The 21,490-nt window shown below is 41.2% G+C and overlaps 1 protein-coding gene across 4 annotated transcripts; it reads right to left on the bottom strand.

Annotated features, from left to right (window-relative positions):
• Positions 1-1,252: 1,252 nt before the first annotated feature.
• Positions 1,253-18,474, bottom strand: LOC103982959 (protein IQ-DOMAIN 5). 4 transcript variants are annotated; one of them, XR_010508695.1, is made up of 8 exons: positions 18,266-18,474; positions 9,145-9,262; positions 7,918-8,154; positions 6,631-6,861; positions 5,556-5,669; positions 2,840-3,347; positions 1,571-1,819; positions 1,253-1,515 (listed from the first exon to the last, which is right to left on the bottom strand). XR_010508695.1 is itself a non-coding variant. In XM_065176963.1 (8 exons), the coding sequence occupies exons 3-8, from the start codon at positions 9,235-9,237 to the stop codon at positions 1,710-1,712; spliced, it is 1,293 nt and encodes a 430-aa protein (XP_065033035.1). In that variant the 5' UTR covers positions 9,238-9,262; positions 17,436-17,507; positions 18,266-18,474; the 3' UTR covers positions 1,253-1,709. The 4 variants fall into 4 exon arrangements, 3 of the variants coding, with proteins under 3 accessions (XP_065033035.1, XP_018679903.2, XP_009398343.2); XM_065176963.1 differs by adding an exon at positions 17,436-17,507 and having other exon boundaries at positions 1,253-1,819; XM_018824358.2 differs by adding an exon at positions 2,516-2,602 and having other exon boundaries at positions 1,253-1,819.
• Between the last annotated feature and the right edge of the window lie 3,016 nt (positions 18,475-21,490).

Genomic DNA, 21,490 nt, shown 5'->3' with positions numbered 1-21,490 from the left:
GTTTGGACGGACGAAGAATTTTGGAGAGGATTTTCCTTTTTTCTATTTTTCCATTGGATCGCTTCATATGATATATGACATTTAAGACGATGGACGCTAAACGCTGATAAATTATTCCATCCCAATTGAAAAAAAAAATAAAAATACGAAAATATATAATAAAGATCATAAATTCATTATTCTTTAACTAAAGTTTAATCATTTTAAATCATATGATTCAGACTTATCTAAAGGTTGAATAAGAGTGATAAGGTTATGTCACATTTTTTGACTCCTTATTTGTGAAAAAGTCATTCAAGCATTTATTAGGATATCTTTAAAATATATTTTTCTAATCTGGATATTATATTGCAAATGCTAAAATATGAAATACATTAGTATTCCTACATTTGGAATGAGTTACAATACTCTTTAAAATCATAAAATTATTACAGAAAATATAACCCTTTTTTTTGTTTTCTCTCGTTCTCTAAAAATAAATATGAATTATATCTTCTATACAGTATAATTTTATTTATTTATTTATTTATAAAATTTATTTTACATTTATTCATATAATTATTTTTTTATTTATTATATATCTAGATCATACAATTTTTTAAAAAATAAACATTTATTTATTTATTTATTTTTGTTTAAATAAAAAATTATTTTCTTTATTTTTTAAATAAATATTAAAACATATTAGAAAGATAAATTTATCACTGATTAAACATTCTCTCAAATCTCTTTCTCTAAATATATATTAAAAATATAAATATATTTTTAAACACTGATTTTAAATTCCAAAAACACACGTGGCTTGCACGTGACAGCACAAAAAATATTTTTTAGAGATACACAAAACAAAAACTTGTTACTAAGATATGAGTTAGTGGGTAAATTTCCTCCCAACAAAGCATGCTATGCAATCATTTCAATTAAATTCTTAAAACTGGTTCGTAGAAAAAGATTTGAGCAGAAAAATACCACAGAACAAATCTGATAAATCAAAGCCCCCAAGCACAACGTACACTGATAGAAAAAGTAACATTTTGAAGTTAAAAGAGTTTTTCTTTTTTTGTTCTTTCTCAGTGCATCCTATGAATCTATCTTTTGCATCGAGACTTCTTTGACTGAACATCCAATCTCATCGAATGCCTACAGGCCAAAACATCAAGCGAAACAACTGCGAATGCAGACATTCAAAAGAGAGAATCCCATACGACTAATGTGCACAGCAGTCATGTGAATGGTTCTCATGGAAATAGTATCAATGGCAAGTGGGATCCATTATTCAGCTCATTTAAAACACAACCATCATATTCTTCTGCACAATGTAAATGATATAGAAGCATTAATAGCCTCAACAGCAAACAAAAATTGGCAATTACATAGTTTGAAATAAAACGACAATACACAGAGACCAAGCAATAATACAACAGAATAAGCTGATCACGATATTGAGGTTAAGCACTATCGGACATTCAGCATCGAAAAAGTAGTGGTGTAGAGAATCGTGCCATCATAATTTACCTAAACCAGATCATGCAAAAGTAGTGGTGTAGAGAATCGTGCCATCATAATTTACCTAAACCAGATCATGCAAATATGTATCGATGAAAAGTTCAGTCCAGTAGAGGAAAGCTTATGATCAGCTACTGGATGATGAATCAAAAACTCCAATTGGATTCTTGTATCTGCAATTCAGCTCCTTTGATGCTTTGATCCTAGGATTTCATGGTGTTTTGCTTCAGATTTAAGCGTGCCTTTAGGGTGCTTCTGTTTTCTGACTGGTTTATTGCAACTTTATTTGCAGCATGTTTCCCCACTCCTAGACCTGCTTGATATCAGTGTCATGTTAGTAAGAAGCTCCAAAACTAGTTCAGCGGCCAGTCAGCTCAAGCAGGCAAAGTAATGACGTATCAATATAGCCAAGTGCTGAAGGAAGAAAAAAGACTTTCTAGATTCAAATACTATCTTCACAAGTTTAAAATTAAGGTGTCCTTTGTATATTGCTCCCTGATTTATATGGAATTAGCAAATTAATCCCTCAAGTCTTCGCATTTGGATGGTTCTCCTTGGAATCCGAAACTGTGATGCATACATGTCCCACGAACTATACAAAAGGAAATGTTCTAAAAGGATTCTGCTTCAGAGTAAAATAATCAGTATGTATAATATTTAGTATTTGGTGATCTCTATCCTTTCTTCCTCCTTGGAACCATATTGAAATTCTCGTATATATTGCTAAACTTCCTATTTTCATATCCCAAATCTAAACAAAACAAACCTTTAGTCCTCTTAAGGTTTAAATCTTCTCATTCTTCTAGGTCGCTAATCATTTTCAATTTTATTGCCATTCCATTTGAATTATAAGGCCTTGGCATGTGATTTAATGGGTTTAAGGAGCCATATTTTTTGTAGATTTTCAAAATTAGAAATGTAGATACGTTGAATTGAAAAAGGTTAGAGACTAAGATCAAATACATCCAAAATAAATACAGAAATATGAGAAAGTATTAAATCACTTTACCTCTATATCTGTCTTAACCAAAGACACAAGACCAGTATATATTGTCATCAACAGCTAATCTTTTGATGCCAGCAATGTCAGATGTTTCTTAGGAACAAAAAGAGAGAAAAGACACTTAGCAGCCTGATTATCAAATCGCTGCTGAATATTTTAAAAAATGTGGTAGAAGTATGTCATATGCACAAATGAATCATAATATGGGCACATGAGATACCCAATAGACAAATCCCGACAAATGCATTTATTTCAAGACAAAATGTTGCTATAGTTGCATATGCAGGAAAACTCAAGGATGATAAAATTGCTGGGAACAAGTGGGCATACCGCTGGTTGGTAAGGACAACTTCTTAACCTGCGATTCCACTGGAGATGGCCTATCCTTCAGGTTGCTCAAAGACTGAGCTCCAACAGCAGAAGTTTGGGATGTAGTTTCTATGCAAACCTCCTCAGATGATGCCTTTTGTTTTGGCTGGCTTGAAGAAAAACCAGAAGTCGCTAGCACATTAGCAGACTGGCTTGAGGAGAAACCACTTGCATGAGACACCAGTGGCACTGATTTATGGTTTATGATATTCGAGTGAAGATTTGAAATGGGTCTCTTGCCACTGGGTACATTCTGAGTCTGGGATTGAGTCTGCAATCCACTGATTTCGTTCTTCCTTTCAGCTGTTCCATTCTCGTGAATTTTAACCCCATCTTTAAGACTAATATCAAGAAACCTATTCTCCCATGGACGAACAGCCATCCATCTCTCTAACCAGTTCCAACCCCAGTTATTTTTATCTGGCTCAAATCCCGCAGAGGCAGCTGGCTTCCTAAGGCCTGCTTGCCACTGAAATGAAACTAAAGTCAAAATTCAATGGTTCAATTAATATATAGGATTGAAAACATAATTAGCAAAATGCCATAACTAACAGATCAATTTTTGTGTATCATCAACACCACAACACTCTTGTTGTCACTTTAATTAAAAATGCCAAGCTAATAAAGCCCAATTAAGTGCAGCTTTATCGATATGAGGAATCTTCCCAATTCCAGCAGCTGCTTCTAAGGTAACATGTTACTTTAATTAAAAATGCTAAGCTAATAAAGCCCAATTATGCAGCTTCATTGAGATGAGGAACCTTCCCGATTTCCAGCAGCTGCTTCTAAGGTAGCAAATAGATGTAAATAGGAGAGTGGGGAGGGGGGGCGGTGCTGTTGGTGGAAATTAACAGTGGATTGACAAACAAAAGTTATCTAAGTGGTTAATAACAGATTAAACATGTAAATTGCAACCTCAGTATATAATGTAATATGGAGATTATTGGGTACCTTGAGGGTATGAAAGCTTGCAGGCATAAGCATAAGCATCAACATTCAATAGAAGCAGAATGGAGAACAAGCAGCGAATGGTCACAGACAAATAAATTTACTAAATGTAAGCATCGCTGACATAATTCCTCATGTATCAAATGAAATACAGGAACTCGTTAACATTTTCTCATATTCTTGTACAGAAATAACCTTTATCCTATTGAACAATTCTGCAAGTCAAATTAATATGTAAAGTACAATAGTGCTTACAAGGTCTCTACCATATAAGCTCATTTTCCTATTCCTCGAAAAACTCACGTTTACAAGATCTAGGCTCAAAACAACAACAAAGTATTGGGAAGGAGCTCATTACCAAAACAATCTAAACAACAAGATCTAAATTTGATATACCTAAAAATAGACTCACATCAGTAGTGACCTAGAGCTTGAGTTATAGTGAGCTATAGCTTGAGATATTCTTAGAGTGCATTTTATACGTTCCTTTTCTGAGACTTGACCCATGTGATTTTAAGCATGGATCGTAACACTATATGCTATTAGCGCATTAACCACTGGTGCATTTGCCCCACTGGGAACTACAATGCATCCTAATAAATTTTCATTCAAGCAAAGACATGAACTATATACTATGTGAAAAACATGGTAACTCATCCAGAATACCACATCACCTACGGGAAAATATTATTATCTAATTGTATCTGTGTGTAGCTTAATGAGGTCATCATTTATTTGATTGGGAGTTTTTTCCATTTTTATAATTGTGGAACATCAAAATAGCTTAAGATAATATATAACAAGGTTTAAAACTTCAATCTGATACCAGTATCCAGAAACCAGTGGTACAGTACCAATAGAGTCCATACAGAGAAAAACAATGTTCGGACTTAGGAGAACAATTAAAGGACTCTTTCAAGTCCGGCATTGGTGGGAACCTTGTGAACTAACCATATGGGTGATGTACCACAGTACCATTGTGCTAGTTTTCTGACAGAGTAGTGTAAGATGATCAATACTCTGCAAGTTCTAAGCTCTTTTCGGCAACTTGTCTCATATGGTTATAGGCCTAATTAATCACAAAAAATATGCACATTCGACAAGGTAAAATGTGTTCTTATGTTCAAGAAAAGTCATGTACCCGTTAAAATAACTTTCTGCAGTTGGCAGCTCTCACACCCATGATTTACTTGTAAGATAAAACCTTAAAATGAAACAGGACCATCTCCAAACAGGATAACAAGCACTTCAAATGCAATCATGTAGCCTTGACATGTCCTGATAGAAACTTAACCGAGGAAGAACACAACATAGAGCTTTTTTAGTTTCAGCCCTTACTATGACTAGAAAATATGGCAATGATGTTAATATTGGGACCATAGTGTACTAAAAAGATCAAATTTGGCGAAATAAAAGGTCAGCAAGGCCAACAAGAGATAGATAACAAAAGACTGGTGAAAGCAAAAAAGGCAGTTTTAAGACCTCTTTGGTTATAGTTGTCTAGCAGAGTGCCACATATTTTGCATTATCTTTATCCCCTTTAAATGGAAAGAGTAAGTGCAATTCAGCAAAATCAACTAACCTAGTCCTATAAAGGATGAAGCCATATTTGAACATAATTTCCATGATACCCAAAAGCTTGCATTGCCATGGTAAAGATTTAGAATATCAAACTTTTAGACCATAATCCAGATGTCCTCTGCATGGTTATGTTCCCATTAGAGGATACCTGATGAGTGACAGCATATGCCATAGCTCTCTCACGCTTGGCAGCAGCTTCTTGCCTCCTCAACAACTTTGCTTGAATTTCCTCCACAGAGCCAACACTGTCACACCAGCCTTCCTGCACCCGCACCATTAAATTTAAAATTACTCCTAGATTGACTTAACCACAGACATGACAATTCTATTTGATTTAATAAAACAAAAAGGCATAAGCACAAAGTTCCCAGAATTAGGCACATGCTAGACTGATTTATGATTCCATTAGTTCAAGTACAACAAAAGGAGAAACCAAAGAGAACAAGGGAATCTTGGGATAATATTCTAGAGCTAAGCAAGATAGTGTGCCAAAGGGTGCTCCTATACACAACTTCAGAAAAGAACAATATTACTAGGATGATTTTGCTATGCAAGAAAGGCCATAGGGATCAATATTTGTTAATGGCATACATCCCTGATTTTTAAATTTCACCAAAGTGGTGGAACATGTATTAGGTTCAAAATGCAAAATCCGGATGCCAAAACAGCATTTAGTTAATGTACCAACATATAGGACTAAATGGCATGAAACAAGTGTATATGGGTGCACATAAAGTGTATAACCTAGGAAGATTTAAACTTCTTATAACACTAAAATTCTTGTTAGCTGTTTTTGTCAAAATCAACGGCCTAGTGCTTTGCAGTTGGTTGATGCTACTACATGAAATGGCCAACAAGCATAGAGGTTTGCACTTCAGATTTATTCCAAAGTTGAACAATGTAAGTTTCAGAACACAGTGTATCAGAAAGTATAAACACACAAATATGTGGACATATATACATGACTTATGGTAACTGGTATGAACAAATAAGCAGACTATCAAATAGCGGCAAAGATAAATGAACACACACAATAAAACAAAAGAATCATCAAATCAAATTACTTGGGATACAAACATTAGTCCATAGAAATGTGGAACAAAAGTAGGTTTTGCCATTATTCTACTTAGTAGGAAGGTAGTCATAATATATGAGAAGGGAGACATGTAATTTCATCTTATTTAAAGTTTTAAACTGTAGCTGGTGGAAATTTGGCATCTTACCTCTATTTCTCTAGTGCGAGCTTCTTCATGTGATTGTTGTTCCTGAACCGTTTGACCTCCCAATTGACTTTCTAATGCCAAGCGAACTCGCCTGGCTCTTACACGGGCCTGCACCCTTACCAGAGCTTGCATGCAGCGAAGAGTTATTGCAGCTTGTTTTCTCACAGCATGACCCCTAACGAGGGCCTGTAATCTAACTAGTCCTTTGAGAGCCCGTAAAGCCCTTCTAGCCTGAAATGAGAATAAATCTATCTATTAAAAGGCAATACGCTATATATTACACATTATAGATTGGAAAAATAAAATGAAAAAGGAAGAAGAAAGATTTTTAGTGCCACCAGCAATTTCTTGATGCCGGTCTGGGAGGCTGTAGCTGTTTTGGTCATTACTCCTATTGTAGAAAATCTTCTTACTTTTAGCAGTGGTCTTTTTATTATACTGCCCTTGGATATACTGAAAGAAACATGTGCTGGATGTTTTCGGAGCAAGTGCTCATCGTTGTTGTCAACATTGCCATCATCATAAGTAACAAATGCTTTTCCAAAATATGAGGACAACTATAGAGCCAAAATTAACTGAGAGCGCCACAACATATATATGATAGGACTTTGCAACTGCCACCCCAAGTTGTTAACAAAATTCTAAGCAAGAAAAACTTAATAAAGGACTTATTAAGTTACATATTTGATTAATGTCTAAGCTCATGCAACCAAGGAGCATGTAGCATTTCCCTGGACATGAAATAGAGAAGACAAAAAAGTGTCAATACAAGAAGTAGTGTTCATCTCAAAGGCACGAAAAAGACAATGGAACACAATTTCCATGCTACATAAATCTATTATGAAATATTTCTATGGCAATAGTCATATAATTTGATTGTTCACACATCATCAGAATGCAAATGTAAGTTCATCATAAGCTAATCGTCATATCAAGTTTCTTGAGAAAAAGGTTATTCAAAGTCAGGATTGTTGTTTCAGCACAGGGAAGTCTTGACACATCACAATATCTTGTCATGCTATGTCAGCTGCTCAGACCAAAAATTGACTGTTTCATTAAATATCTTATTCATATTTTTATACCTTAAATTGTTGTATATTAAACTATCTACCGCAAGAAGTATACTAACAAATAATCCAGTGCAGAAGCTCTGGCCAATGTGGTATCTAGGGAAGTGAGAGGTATACTAAAACATGGTACTTAAAAGGAACTTGTCAAACTACATTTGTAAACTTATCAAACTCAAATGTGCCATTTATATATGCCAAAAAGAAATAGGACTAATACCAGGAATGCTCGAAAAGCAGTTTGAATAACCATGGCAGCCCACTCCTCTCTCATGTTCTGCTGAGTTTGACTTGTCATTTGTGCGGTAGGAGAGGAAGCAGAATCTGAATTTGACTGTAGATTGGCATCTCCAGTTGATAGAGCTGATCCCAGAGCCAACTCGTCTTCTGTTGTAGCAGGATCAAGACCAACATAGTTTTTCTTCTGGCTATTCAACTTGTTGGCAGAGGCACTAGTCTGAAATGATACAAGAGAATGAGGTGCAAAAACAAAAGCAGAGACCATCTTAAAGGTAGTTCAATCAGGAAAAAAAAGAATGAAAAGCAGTATATTTCGTTACGGGCAATTTCATTCCTCATAATTAAACACTGACTGTGCAAACAAGTCCTGATAACCACATTCAGCTGCATAAACTGCTTCTTGTCATTTAGATCTATTTATATGTCATGTGATATATTAAATATCCATATCAAAAGTTGCTTCCCTCCAATACCCCGACCATCCTTAAATAAAAGTGACATCAAAGAGGCATAAGATGCAGGAACTCGCAAGTAGGGAATACAGATATCTGTATTATCTTATAAGAAGCTTAAAACTCAGCAAAGTATTAACAAGCAAACACGACAGACTTGGCCCAATCTTCCAATCCCTACATACTTCAGTCAAGCTTGAACCAAGAACAGAAGTATAAGATTGAACCTGATGTCGAGATAAGAAAAAATATCCAGTTATGTTCATTAAAATCATAAATTTAGGATATTATAGCCATGTCGGGAGCCCAGCTCCAAGCACATTTATGCATATCGGAATAAAAACATTTTGGCAAATTCTATACAGTGTGCCCGAGCTGGTTTGCAATTTGGGTTGTCTATTCAATCCATTAACAGTCCTGCACCAAGCATGATGCTCCTTGTTCCTGGAACAGTTACGAAAACATCAGGAACATTTATGATATTATATATATCCTGTAACGACCATAATCATAAATGAGACTGTTTTCTTGGCCTTGATGATATTCTTTCTCAGTTTCTCCTAAAGACATCCAAGCCAGAATTGTTCTCTTTATTTAGACCAAAACATTGAGTTAAGCATATTTATTAAATAATTTTCATATTAAAGATGCCTAGAAAAGGTTTATAATTCAACGTCAGTCAACACAGTCAAAGAGCATGAAACCATAATATTGGAACTAATATTAAGACAATGCATGTAAAAAGGTCAACCCACATATTTATCATTTTCTGGATGTTGCGATTTCTCATGTTTCCTTATTCCAACCAACGATCTAAGCCATTTTGCAGATATACCCATGATATTCATCAGTTCAACTTTAGATGAATATGGCCTGCAATAGAAAAGACAACAAAGTTAGGATTTAACCAACGGTGGTCATTCTTCTTTGCCAAGGCAGAAGAAGGATATGTGAGAAGACTTATATCAAGTCACAGAATCTTATGATATTATATGCCTACATAATATGAAAGTTCAGAGTAGACAAAGTGTAAAGGTATTAAAGGAACTTCATAATTGCAAAAGCTTGGAAAATAAAGAAAAGTTCAAATTATCTATGACCTGGAAGCTTCAAGACAAGAACAAAAAAGAACTTGCATCATTGACTCTTCCATTATATATGAGTCACATGTTTAAAGTATTTGAACTTAGTTAAAGATAATTAAGGAGGTTGCATAAGAAGCAGCTCAGCTAATTCTCTCCCTCCTTAAGTTATACATAGACACCCTAGAAAAAGACTATAAAAGGTCAATATATAAGTTATACATATGACAATAAAACTAAGAAATAAGTTGTACATGTTTTTCTATGACATAAAAAGTGTTCTCTAACTTCTTTTTACCTTGTATCATTCTTTCTCTATTGGTTTACCTGTCTACTTTTCTATTCTACTCATCTTCTTCATCTGATGATTTGCCCTTTAGGGCATCATTTAGGGCTATGCCCCTTTCCTAAGCAAGCAACAAAAGATTGGCAATAGGGAAACTAGAAACTTGCTCCGGATTGTCACGAACGGTCGTCGCGCACCCGCAACAACTTCGTTCAACGAACCGTTCGTCGCTCACTCCTGCATGTACAGCTGCTTGACAGCATGTTTTCCCATGGTTTTGGGTCCTTTTGCTTGTAAATATGTAAGTTCGAACAAGCTGCAGCGTTGCAAAGCGATCGCTCACCGAACCGAGCAAAACAGCCCCAAAACAGCCCAAAACGGCTCCGTTTTCGCGTGCCGAGGGAGGTGAGCGGAGTGCTGCCTCCGCTCACCAAAACGTCAGCCATCTCAGCACCCAGGAACCCCCCGGGTGGCACATGGCTGGATGGGGCTTCGGTTATATACCGGGCGTTGAACACTCTTTCGCAAGTTCGCACGTGACCTTTACGGGAACTTGGTGTTGCGTCCGGGACCAGGTGAGCGGCTGTTTGTGGGCTTGCAGCTGTTCGTTCATCCTTGAAAGCCTTGCTTTTCCCCCTCTCCCTCTTTTCTCTTGTGCACACAAGGTGTTCGACGAATTGCTTGTAAAGCTTTCCTTTTCGCGAGACTTCGGGACTTGTCCGTTGCTCGTTCTTTCGATCTAACTCTCTTTCTCTTTTACAGGTCCTTCGGGACCTGCGAGAGGTTACAAAGTGGGCTGATCCTTGCGGAGCAAGATCGCAAGGGCGAAGCGCGACTTAGGCAAGGCAAGCTAAGTTCGCGTCTTTGCCGCACGGGTGACTCGCGACTTAGGCAACGCAAGCTAAGTTCGCGTCTTTGGCCGCAAGGGTGCCGCACGCCTTAGGCAATTCCAGCTAAGGTCGTGACATTGTGGTATCAGAGCGGGCAAGCTCTTCGATCGAACAGCGAACGAACTTCGCAACTTCGCCATGGCAAAGCATCGTGGCGAATCAAGCAAGACGGGGCAGGTCGGACCCTTGCCCCAAGCAGCCGCAGGTGGGCTGCATGTGCACACTCGCTCTCATGCTGTTGGAGCCGCTCATGAGGATCGCGGCAGCGAACAGGATGAACGAGAAGTTGGCAACTCTCCGCGAGCGGAGGAAGCGCAATCTGGTGCGCTAACTGGGAAAAAGAGTCATAAGGAGAGACTCACGACGACGGAAACCCGCCTGGATGTTCTGGAAGCGAGCATGGAGGAACTCTACCATGGCCAACAAAGACTTGTTGGGGTAGAGAGCTCGCAAGAGGAAGCGGAGTCCAGGATCGACAAGGTCGAGGCCCTAGTCGACCGACTGTCCGATGACACCAAGGACTCCGTGCAGCACTTACAAGATGTTGTGGCGGAACTCACGGCGAAGGTGGCTATGCTCACAAGAACGCTAAATGCGGGAGGAGGCAACACCCGCGTTGCACCGCCACAAAACTTGAGGGCACCTGAGCCCCATGGATACGGAGGGGCCAGAGATGCCAAGGAGCTCGAGAACTTTCTGTTCGACATGGAACAATACTTCCGAGCTACGAGACCCGATTCTGAAGATACCAAAGTTTCAATAGCAACAATGTATCTGAACGGAGATGCAAAACTTTGGTGGCGAACTCGTTAGGAGGAAATCCAACAAGGTCGGTGTCGAGTCGACACATGGGAAGACTTGAAGCGGGAGTTGAGAACTCAGTTCCTACCGGAGAACACAGAGTTCGTCGCAAGAAGGAAGTTGAGACAACTCCGCCAAAGTACCACCATCCGAGACTATGTAAAGCAGTTTTCTGCACTGATGCTGGACATACAGGACATGTCCGAGAAGGACAAGTTGTTCAGTTTCCTTGATGGTTTGAAACCATGGGCTCAGCAAGAGCTTAATCGAAGGAATGTTACCGACGTGGTCGGGGCAATTGCAGCTGCAGAAAGGCTCACCGACTTCGTTTCCTCTGAAGATCCAGCGAGAAGGAAACAATCTTCAAGCAATCGCCCTCAAAAACATTCTCGAGGGAAGGAGCTCGGGGGTGAACAAAAGAAGAAGAGCTCCCACAAAGGGCCGAACCCGAAAGGCAAGGCCTCAAAACCGGGAGGATGCTTCTTGTGCGGAGGACCGCACATGGTAAGGGAGTGCCCACAAAAACAGGCACTCAATGCGTTGACGGCATCCATCCACCCTCCCCGTTCGGACAAGGGCAAAGCTGTGGCCCTTAGCTCAAGCAGTTCAGAATCCAGCAGCGACGATGAAGAGTCGCAAGGACCCCGAATGGGAGCAATGCGTCTATTGAACGCTATGCGGGGTCAAGTGGGGGAGAACATAAAGACGAAGGCACAAAGAGCAGGAAGCAGTGATCTGATGTATGTGGACATCAAGCTGAATGGCCAAACGACCCGTGCCATGGTGGACACGGGCGCTACCCACAACTTCATAGCCGATCGTGAAGCACAACGACTTGGGTTGACATTGGAGAAGAGCCCAAGCCGAATGAAAGCGGTGAACTCGGAGGCCAGGCGAATCTCCGGGTTGGCGAAGGGAGTTCCCATCAGAATCGGGACTTGGAGCGGAAACACCAACATGATGGCCGTGCCACTAGACGACTTCCAAGTGATTCTTGGAATGGAGTTTATGCACGCGGCGAAGTTGGTGCCGATGCCGTTCTTGAACTCCCTATGTATGATGGGAGGCGATGACCCCTGCGTGGTTCCCGTCTCTCGGAGAGGAACCAAGGAGCCCCAACACATTTCGGCCTTACAATTGAAGAAAGGGGTGCGAAAGGGCGAACTGACATTCGTGGCTGCTATGAAGCTAGAGCCACTCAACGAAGAGGCCATTCAAGAACCTGCTGTAGTGGCGAACGTCTTGAAGGAGTTCAAAGACGTTATGCCACCCGAGTTGCCGAAGACTCTCCCACCACGCAGAGGCGTGGATCATAGTATCGAGCTGGAGCCAGGAGTGAAGCCTCCAGCGAGACCACCCTATCGCATGCCCCCGCCAGAGTTAGCAGAACTCAGAAAGCAGTTAGGTGAACTGCTAAGCGGTGGTCTCATCCGCAGCTCAAAAGCACCTTTCGGAGCTCCAGTTCTCTTTCAGAAGAAACAAGATGGGAGCCTCCGATTATGCGTCGACTACCGAGCCCTCAACAAAGTAACAGTGAAGAACAAGTATCCCATCCCGCTCATCGCAGACTTGTTCGACCAATTGGGCAAGGCGAAGTATTTCTCAAAACTCGACCTTCGGTCGGGGTATTGGCAGGTGCGCATTGCTGAAGGCGACGAAGCAAAGACTACATGTGCGACCAGATATGGAGCGTTTGAGTTCTTGGTGATGCCTTTCGGCTTAACCAACGCTCCGGCAACATTCTGTACTCTCATGAACCAGCTATTCAAGGAGTATTTGGATAAGTTCGTGGTCGTCTACTTGGACGACATCGTCGTTTACAGCCAAACGCTCGAGGAGCACGTCAAGCACCTTCGGACGATTTTCAAGGTTCTCAGGGAGAACACTTTGTTCGTAAAAAGGGAGAAATGCTACTTTGCTCAGACTGAGATCCTGTTCTTGGGGCACCGAATCGGTGATGGCTCCATCCGGATGGACAAGTCGAAGGTGCAAGCAGTTGCGGAATGGCGAACTCCAAAGAAGGTGCCAGAGTTGAGATCCTTCCTTGGTTTCGTCAACTACTATCGACGCTTCATCGCGGGATATTCGAAGCGGGCAACCCCTCTGACGGAGTTGCTGAAGAAGGAGCAGCCTTGGAAGTGGTCTGACAGATGTGAGATAGCATTCCAAGATCTGAAGGCTGCTGTTCTGGAAGAACCAGTGCTCAAATTGCCAAACTATGGAGAGCCCTTTGAAGTCCATACAGATGCTTCGGACTTTGCTATTGGTGGAGTACTCATGCAAGAAGGTCATCCGGTGGCCTACGAGAGCCGCAAACTCAACGAAACCGAGAGGCGGTATCCAGTGCATGAGAAGGAGATGACAGCGGTGATCCACTGCCTACGAGTTTGGCGACACTACCTCCTCGGGTCGCGATTTGTGCTGAGGACAGACAACATCGCCCTGAGTTATTTCCAAACTCAGAAGAAGCTCTCCCCAAAGCAAGCACGGTGGCAGGACTTCCTGGCTGAATTTGATATGGCAATGGAATATAAGCCCGGGAAGGCAAATGTCGTGGCCGATGCGCTGAGTCGAAAGGTGGAGTGCGTGAATGCTGCACAACTGGAGGGCAGAGGCCAAACAAGTCAGTTACACTCCAACTTCCTTTCCCGAATCAGAGATGGACTGTATAGTGATCCCCAAGCAGTTATCCTGATGCAGCTCATCAAAGAAGGTAAGGCACGACGATTTTGGGTCCAGGAGGGACTTGTTTACACAAAAGGGAACAGGGTTTATGTTCCCCGAGTGGACAATTTAAGGCGTGAACTCTTAAAAGAGTGTCACGATTCCCTTTGGGCTGGACATCCCGGCATTCACAGAACGTTGGCTCTCGTGGAGAGGGCCTTCTACTGGCCGAAGATGGGGATTGATGTGGAGGAGTATGTTCGAACATGCCTTACTTGCCAACAAGACAAGGTGGAGCAGCGGAAGCCGGTGGGACTTTTGGAGCCGTTGCCCGTACCAGAAAGGCCATGGGAGAGCATTTCCTTAGACTTCATATCAAACTTGCCACCTGTAGGGGGACTTGGATCGATACTTGTGGTGGTCGATCGGTTTTCAAAGTATGCAACTTTCATTACTGCTCCCCTACACTGTTCAGCTGAAGAGGCGGCCAGACTGATGATGAAGGGTGTAGTGAAGTATTGGGGAGTCCCACACAATATCGTGAGTGATCGAGACGCTCGGTTCCTGGGACGTTTCTGGACCGAGCTATTCAAATTGTTGGGGTCAAAGTTATACTTCTCTACAAGCCTCCACCCCCAGACGGATGGTCAGACTGAAAGAATAAATTCGCTCTTAGAGCAGTATCTCCGGCACTATGTGAGTGCCAATCAACGAGATTGGGTGAAGCTGTTGGACATCGCCCAATTCTCCTACAACTTGCAGCGGAGCTCTGCATCCAACAAGAGCCCCTTCGAAATTATCACAGGACAACAACCGTCGACTCCGCACACTATGGCAATTGGGTATACTGGGAGTAGTCCATCAGCCTACCATTTCGCAAAGGAGTGGCATCGGAATGCCGATATCACGCGGGCTTACTTGGAGAAGGCGGCAAAACGGATGAAGAAGTGGGCAGACTTGGGAAGGCGACCACAGGAGTTCAAAGTTGGCGATTTGGTGTTGGTAAAGCTCCAACCAGCATCACTCCAATTCTTCAGGAAAAGAGTCCACAAAGGATTGGTGCGTAAGTATGAAGGGCCCTTCCCAATTATCAGCAGGGTAGGCAATGTTTCTTACAAGTTGCAGCTGCCGGCGTGGTTCAAAATTCACAACGTTCTTCACGCCAGCAACCTGAAGGCCTACCATTCAGATCCGCAAGATACTTCTCGAAGTGTTCCAACTCGGCTACCTCCCATCACAGCCTCCTACGAGAAGCGAGTGGAAACCATTCTGGCGGATCGCAAGATAAAGCTACCCAACGGAGCGGAGCAAACAGAGTACTTGGTGAAGTGGCGAAAGCTTCCCCGAACTGAAGCCAGTTGGGAGCCTGAAGACGCCCTGCGACATGAAGAAGACGTCATCAACAACTACCAACAAGCGTCGACGAGGGCGTCGACAGTTTAAGTGGGGGAGAATGTCACGAACGGTCGTCGCGCACCCGCAACAACTTCGTTCAACGAACCGTTCGTCGCTCACTCCTGCATGTACAGCTGCTTGACAGCATGTTTTCCCATGGTTTTGGGTCCTTTTGCTTGTAAATATGTAAGTTCGAACAAGCTGCAGCGTTGCAAAGCGATCGCTCACCGAACCGAGCAAAACAGCCCAAAACGGCTCCGTTTTCGCGTGCCGCGGGAGGTGAGCGGAGTGCTGCCTCCGCTCACCAAAACGTCAGCCATCTCAGCACCCAGGAACCCCCCGGGTGGCACATGGCTGGATGGGGCTTCGGTTATATACCGGGCGTTGAACACTCTTTCGCAAGTTCGCACGTGACCTTTACGGGAACTTGGTGTTGCGTCCGGGACCAGGTGAGCGGCTGTTTGTGGGCTTGCAGCTGTTCGTTCATCCTTGAAAGCCTTGCTTTTCCCCCTCTCCCTCTTTTCTCTTGTGCACACAAGGTGTTCGACGAATTGCTTGTAAAGCTTTCCTTTTCGCGAGACTTCGGGACTTGTCCGTTGCTCGTTCTTTCGATCTAACTCTCTTTCTCTTTTACAGGTCCTTCGGGACCTGCGAGAGGTTACAAAGTGGGCTGATCCTTGCGGAGCAAGATCGCAAGGGCGAAGCGCGACTTAGGCAAGGCAAGCTAAGTTCGCGTCTTTGCCGCACGGGTGACTCGCGACTTAGGCAACGCAAGCTAAGTTCGCGTCTTTGGCCGCAAGGGTGCCGCACGCCTTAGGCAATTCCAGCTAAGGTCGTGACAGGATGGTATAAAAGGACATAATATGATGATGCTTAATCTACTTTTGCATCGCCCATGATTCTATAAAATGAAAAATAATGGAAGAAATTATGTTCATTCTAGGACAAAGACATTTGCCATGATGATTTCCTCTCTCTTATTCAAAGTTTTGAGAATTATTTTGGTTTTGAGGAACAACTGTTATTAAGTCCTTATATCCAGGACACAATCTTGATGATATAGAAGAGATAAACTTCAATTCAGCTAACAATGGAGAAAGTTCAGTCATCACAAGAGAAACAGATATACTATGGTCAAATCATCAAGGCGAGCATTTTATTTAAAAATTATCCTTCATCTGGGGCTTGGTAATGAACCCAATAACACAAAGAGCAACTCATAGCCCAATCTAAAATTTTGGGTATGGACTCTCATTTTGCATCATTAACATTGTCAGAATGCGTTGGTCCAAGATCAACACCTGATAATGCATAAAGCAATAATCAACTCAAATCTGACATGAAATGTTGGCTAAGAATTTCAGGTTGGATTCATAAGCTTATGCAGAATCCAATCTGATTTCGTCTGTACTTTCATCCCTTGTCTCAACTTAACTTGAATTGCATTCATCTAACAAGCAATTGCCAGATACGATAATTCAATGACTGCAAGACTCGAGGAACAAGTGCTCCAGATGTGGCATGCACCTAGAATGCAGTATAGGGTGGGGATTGGGTTGATACATTTGGACGCATGTCACGTATGACTGGCTTAAGTCGTGCACATCATAAGCAGCATTTCTATTTTCCAAAAGCATAGTAGTCTATTTTATATGGGATTGATATTATTATCTTGCCAGTCATAAGATCCTTGTCTATTGAATAAATAACAACTGATTTATGGATAGGTAGAGACTAAGGAAGGTTCAATTAAAGAAGTAAGCTTTAAATGCACAATATACAAGTCAACCATTTCTTGATGAACCCCACTCTACAAAAGACAATATCTGGGTAGTTAAACTAAGAAGAATCTAAGTAATTACAGAAGGCAAGTTGCTCACAAAGAAAAACCTGAAGCACGACAAAATTACCAGACAAGCTCATTCTACCTGGGCCATGCAAATAATTTTCAGCAAGGATGCGGAAGTGAAGATGAAGCCATCATCAGATCCCAGTCAGGTCTAATGTGTGGGATACAAATAAGAAAAACGGTGGAAGCAACTCCATAATGGATAACACAATTGACAATATATTACATGATCGGATAGTAGGTAAACAAACACTCTCTTAAATGCCAGTAAAAGAATCAAATCTACGTCAATGTACTGGTGTTTGTCCACCTAAATGAATTGAGAAAACGCAACACATTGCAGTTCGATCACATAAAAGGGAAGAGACATATTGTAGAATGAGCTCTGAAGGGATTTCGTACTCCAAATATAGCAAGATCGACTGAAACGCAATCAAATCCGCAACGACCATTTCACTTCAAAGAAATCAAAATTCGAATTTTTTTAGCTCAAAAATGGCACCGTTTGAGAAAATGCAACAGACTGCAGTTGGCTTGCATCAAGAGAAAAGACATTCTGGCAAAATCAACTCAGAAGCATTCCAAGCAGCACCAGCCATTTCACTCCAAAGCTAGCAAAACCCGATTTTTAGCTCAAAACTGACACCACAAGCCGCTCATCTCACAGAGGACCAACAACAAATCAAATACGGTGCATGAAAAATCGCAACTTGACAACAAAGAAGAACAAAAATGGAGGAACACGAATACGAAAAAAAAAAGACTCGGATTCAACTAGAGCACCCCACAAACGGGCGGCATCGAGAAGAAGGGGTTCGACCAAGAGCTCAGACCCCATGTGCGGATCAACACAAAACTCAGCGAGGGCGACGGAGGGAATTAAACAAGGGATTCGAAACCGGAGCTCACCTCAGACTTTGAGATCGAGGGGGGCGTACACTCCCATCTATCGTCACTGTTACGAGCCTTTTCTTCTTCCCTCCTTTTTGCTTTCTTGGCTGCCAACTTGTCCTGTGCCCCCCTCTCTCGCTCACGCCTTTTCCCTGCCCTTTTCCTGCTCTCTTCCAAAGCCGGAAGTTGCAGGTGCACTTTTCATCAGTCGGCCGATCAAAAGGCCAAAAGAAACCACTTTTTGTTTCCTCCTCTATTTACATTAAAATTTTATAATTAGCCTTGTAAATTGTATAAAATTATATTTTTCAATATAAAACCAGGATTACGATTAAGGTGCATTGTTCAGGCAATCAAGTATCCAAGTGAAATCCATTATGTTTAATCGAAGTATAGAGTTATAAATACATTTGATAGGGAGGGAAAGTACCAGCTCACCGATTCATCCTATCACCTGCCTGAGTAGGCCACCTAAGCAAAGGTACGAGGGGCTCCCACCAACCAATCGTCAACGGGAAATCAGCCTATGATACATACCTATCTCAGGTTTCTAAAGAGAACTACAAGAACCACTCCTCACTAACACGATTTCCCCGACTTCTCCAACCCTAATACTCGCGATTTTGCTATCGAAATTTCTTCTCTGTTGTCGCTGCTCTCTGTTGTCACTACCATTGTCGCTGCTCGCCGCTATTGTCGCTACTTGTCGCTGTCACAATCGCTACTCGTCGATTGCTCATCGCTGCCACAATCGCTGCTCGTCGCTACTGTCGTGTCGTCGCTCGCTGCTCCCGCTCCAACTACGACTATCGTCTACTACTGTTGCCATTGCCTCAGTAGCCTCAGTCTTTTCACACTCTTCTCATTATACTGTTAACAGTATATCAACAATATACTACTGACTATATACTAATAATAATTTTTTTTATTTATTAGATTAATAATATATTATTTTTTATTTTAATATTATTAATTTTTATTTTATTTAAATAGTATATTTTTTATTTAAAAAAAAATAAAAAAATACTATTATGATTTATTTATTTATTATGATTTTATACTTGATTTTTTTAATTTAATAGAATATTTTTATTTAAATAATTATATTTATTAATTATATTATATATTTTATATTTTAGCGTCTCACTTCGCTCGGGCGAGCGCCTAGCGCCTCGGGTGTTTTTGGACCTTGGCGCATTTTGGCACTTAGCGCTTTTTAAATCACTGCTAGCAGCATAGTTCGCCTTCCCCACACCTCCCCTTTTGGACGGCTAAAGAAGGGATCACTCTCTACCTAACTCGAAGCGATAGAGAATGTCATCCCAATGGCCCGATGTCGACTCTGACCTTGGGACAACGCGTCGATAAGCCACCTCCATTAATAGCACATGATGAGTAGCATATTGGGGTCAATCACTGATCTCCATTCTCACCGTCAGGTGCTCATGTATAAAAATCAAGCCCTATACCAAGCAGAGGAAAGCGAGCAAATACTACACTCTCCTTAATATAGTTAACTCACTTATTCCCCATCTCTTTAACTTAAACATCGAAGAAGTCATATCGGGGCCTCCCCCAAGCATCGGCCTATCATGCAGGATCCCTAATGCAGTTGAGGAAGAGTTATGAGACGACTTCCTCACGAGCAAGATGGTCCATCTTCCCATATCAGTTTGCTCCCTCCACAAGTAGGAAGCTCTCCACGTTGGCTATCTACGTCAACTCCTCATGTCAGCTCCCTATTGGCCAACTCTCCACACTAACTCTTTACGTCGGCTCTCCATGCCAGCTCTCTACATTGGCTCCTCATGCTACCTCGTCTCCAGCTAGCTCTCTATGCTAGCTCCTCACGCCAATTCTCTATGTCAACTACTCATGCCAGGCCAACCATCTCTCCATACCAGCTTTTTATGCCCACACCTCACACCAACTCTCCATAATAATTTTGCACATCAACTCTCCAGGAAGGACCTACACTTGACGTTGAACCAAGTCGAACTGACTCATCAAACAACAATCTCTGTAACAATAATATTAAGCTATTTTTTAGAACTTAATTTTTTAGGATAAACGATGACTCAACTCCTTACATGGGCATTATATAGTGTTGCGAGATAACTCTCTCTAATAAATAATGAATTAAGTAAAATAGCATCATAACTTCTGAAAATAAATCTTCATACAAAAAGGTCATAGTCATCATGCTCTGATTGATGACACACCCCAAGGTCAAAAAAATAATGATTTAATGAAAAAGGAGTGGAACGTGATTATAATGGTCACTAGAACAATTTAGGATATTACTATTAGTAATCTACTTATTATTTAGAATCTCGTGTTAAAAAAATAAATATTTTTATGTTGTTTTTATAAATAAATACATACTCTTAATTTATAATTTAATTTTAATATAAATATTTTTTATTCTTTATCCATTTTTTTTCTCGTCCTCTCAATTGAAGATGATGTAAAATAACAAAAGAAAAAGACAGATAATAAAATAAGACGAACTAAAAATTAAAGAGAAGAATATCAAAGATAAATTTTGATATTTATTATGATTATTTATTTTTTTAAGTTAACTACCGATATGCGATGACCAAGCCCACCCTATGGGTTCTCCCCTCGGTCACATCATCGGTCTCTAATGACTTGTTGTCTCAGTCATGATTTCAAAAGGGCTCGCATGCATAATCACATGGAACATTAATCCTAGACGGCGTGACGCAACTCTCCTCTCCAACCTCCCAACACCGAGCCTCATCTCATGTTTGTTTCAAACGTGCTCTTACCCTGGTAGATGATGCGTCCCCAGCCATCCTTCCCTGATGCAATCGTCAATAAGATGTGTTTACTAGTCTCGATATAAATGAGCCCCTGATAATACGAGGGGCTCCAGGGATAATGAGCAGTTGACCGCCCTCCATTGGCTAATCAGATATAAATGCTAGTCCTCGAAACTAGATGGGACAAGCAAGCTCAATATAAACTCTTCTGAGTTTTATAAAACCCTATCCACCTATTCTACTGGCTTAATGATCAGAGGGGTCGGGTCAAGATATTCGTCTCGACACCGACCGTGCATGATCTTAATGCATCTAAGGGGCACCTTGAGACGACGCTGAGCGCTTCCAAACAAAGCTAAGGCGCTCCTTGAGACAACCATTGAGCTTCCATCGTTAAATAAGCTACACCTCAAGATGACCACGGATCGATCATAGTAAACCAACAACATCTCGAGAG

This window comes from Musa acuminata, chromosome BXJ1-4 (assembly GCF_036884655.1).
Source record: "Musa acuminata AAA Group cultivar baxijiao chromosome BXJ1-4, Cavendish_Baxijiao_AAA, whole genome shotgun sequence".
Taxonomy (NCBI): Eukaryota; Viridiplantae; Streptophyta; class Magnoliopsida; order Zingiberales; family Musaceae; genus Musa; species Musa acuminata.
This window is presented reverse-complemented; position numbering and strand designations above follow the sequence as displayed.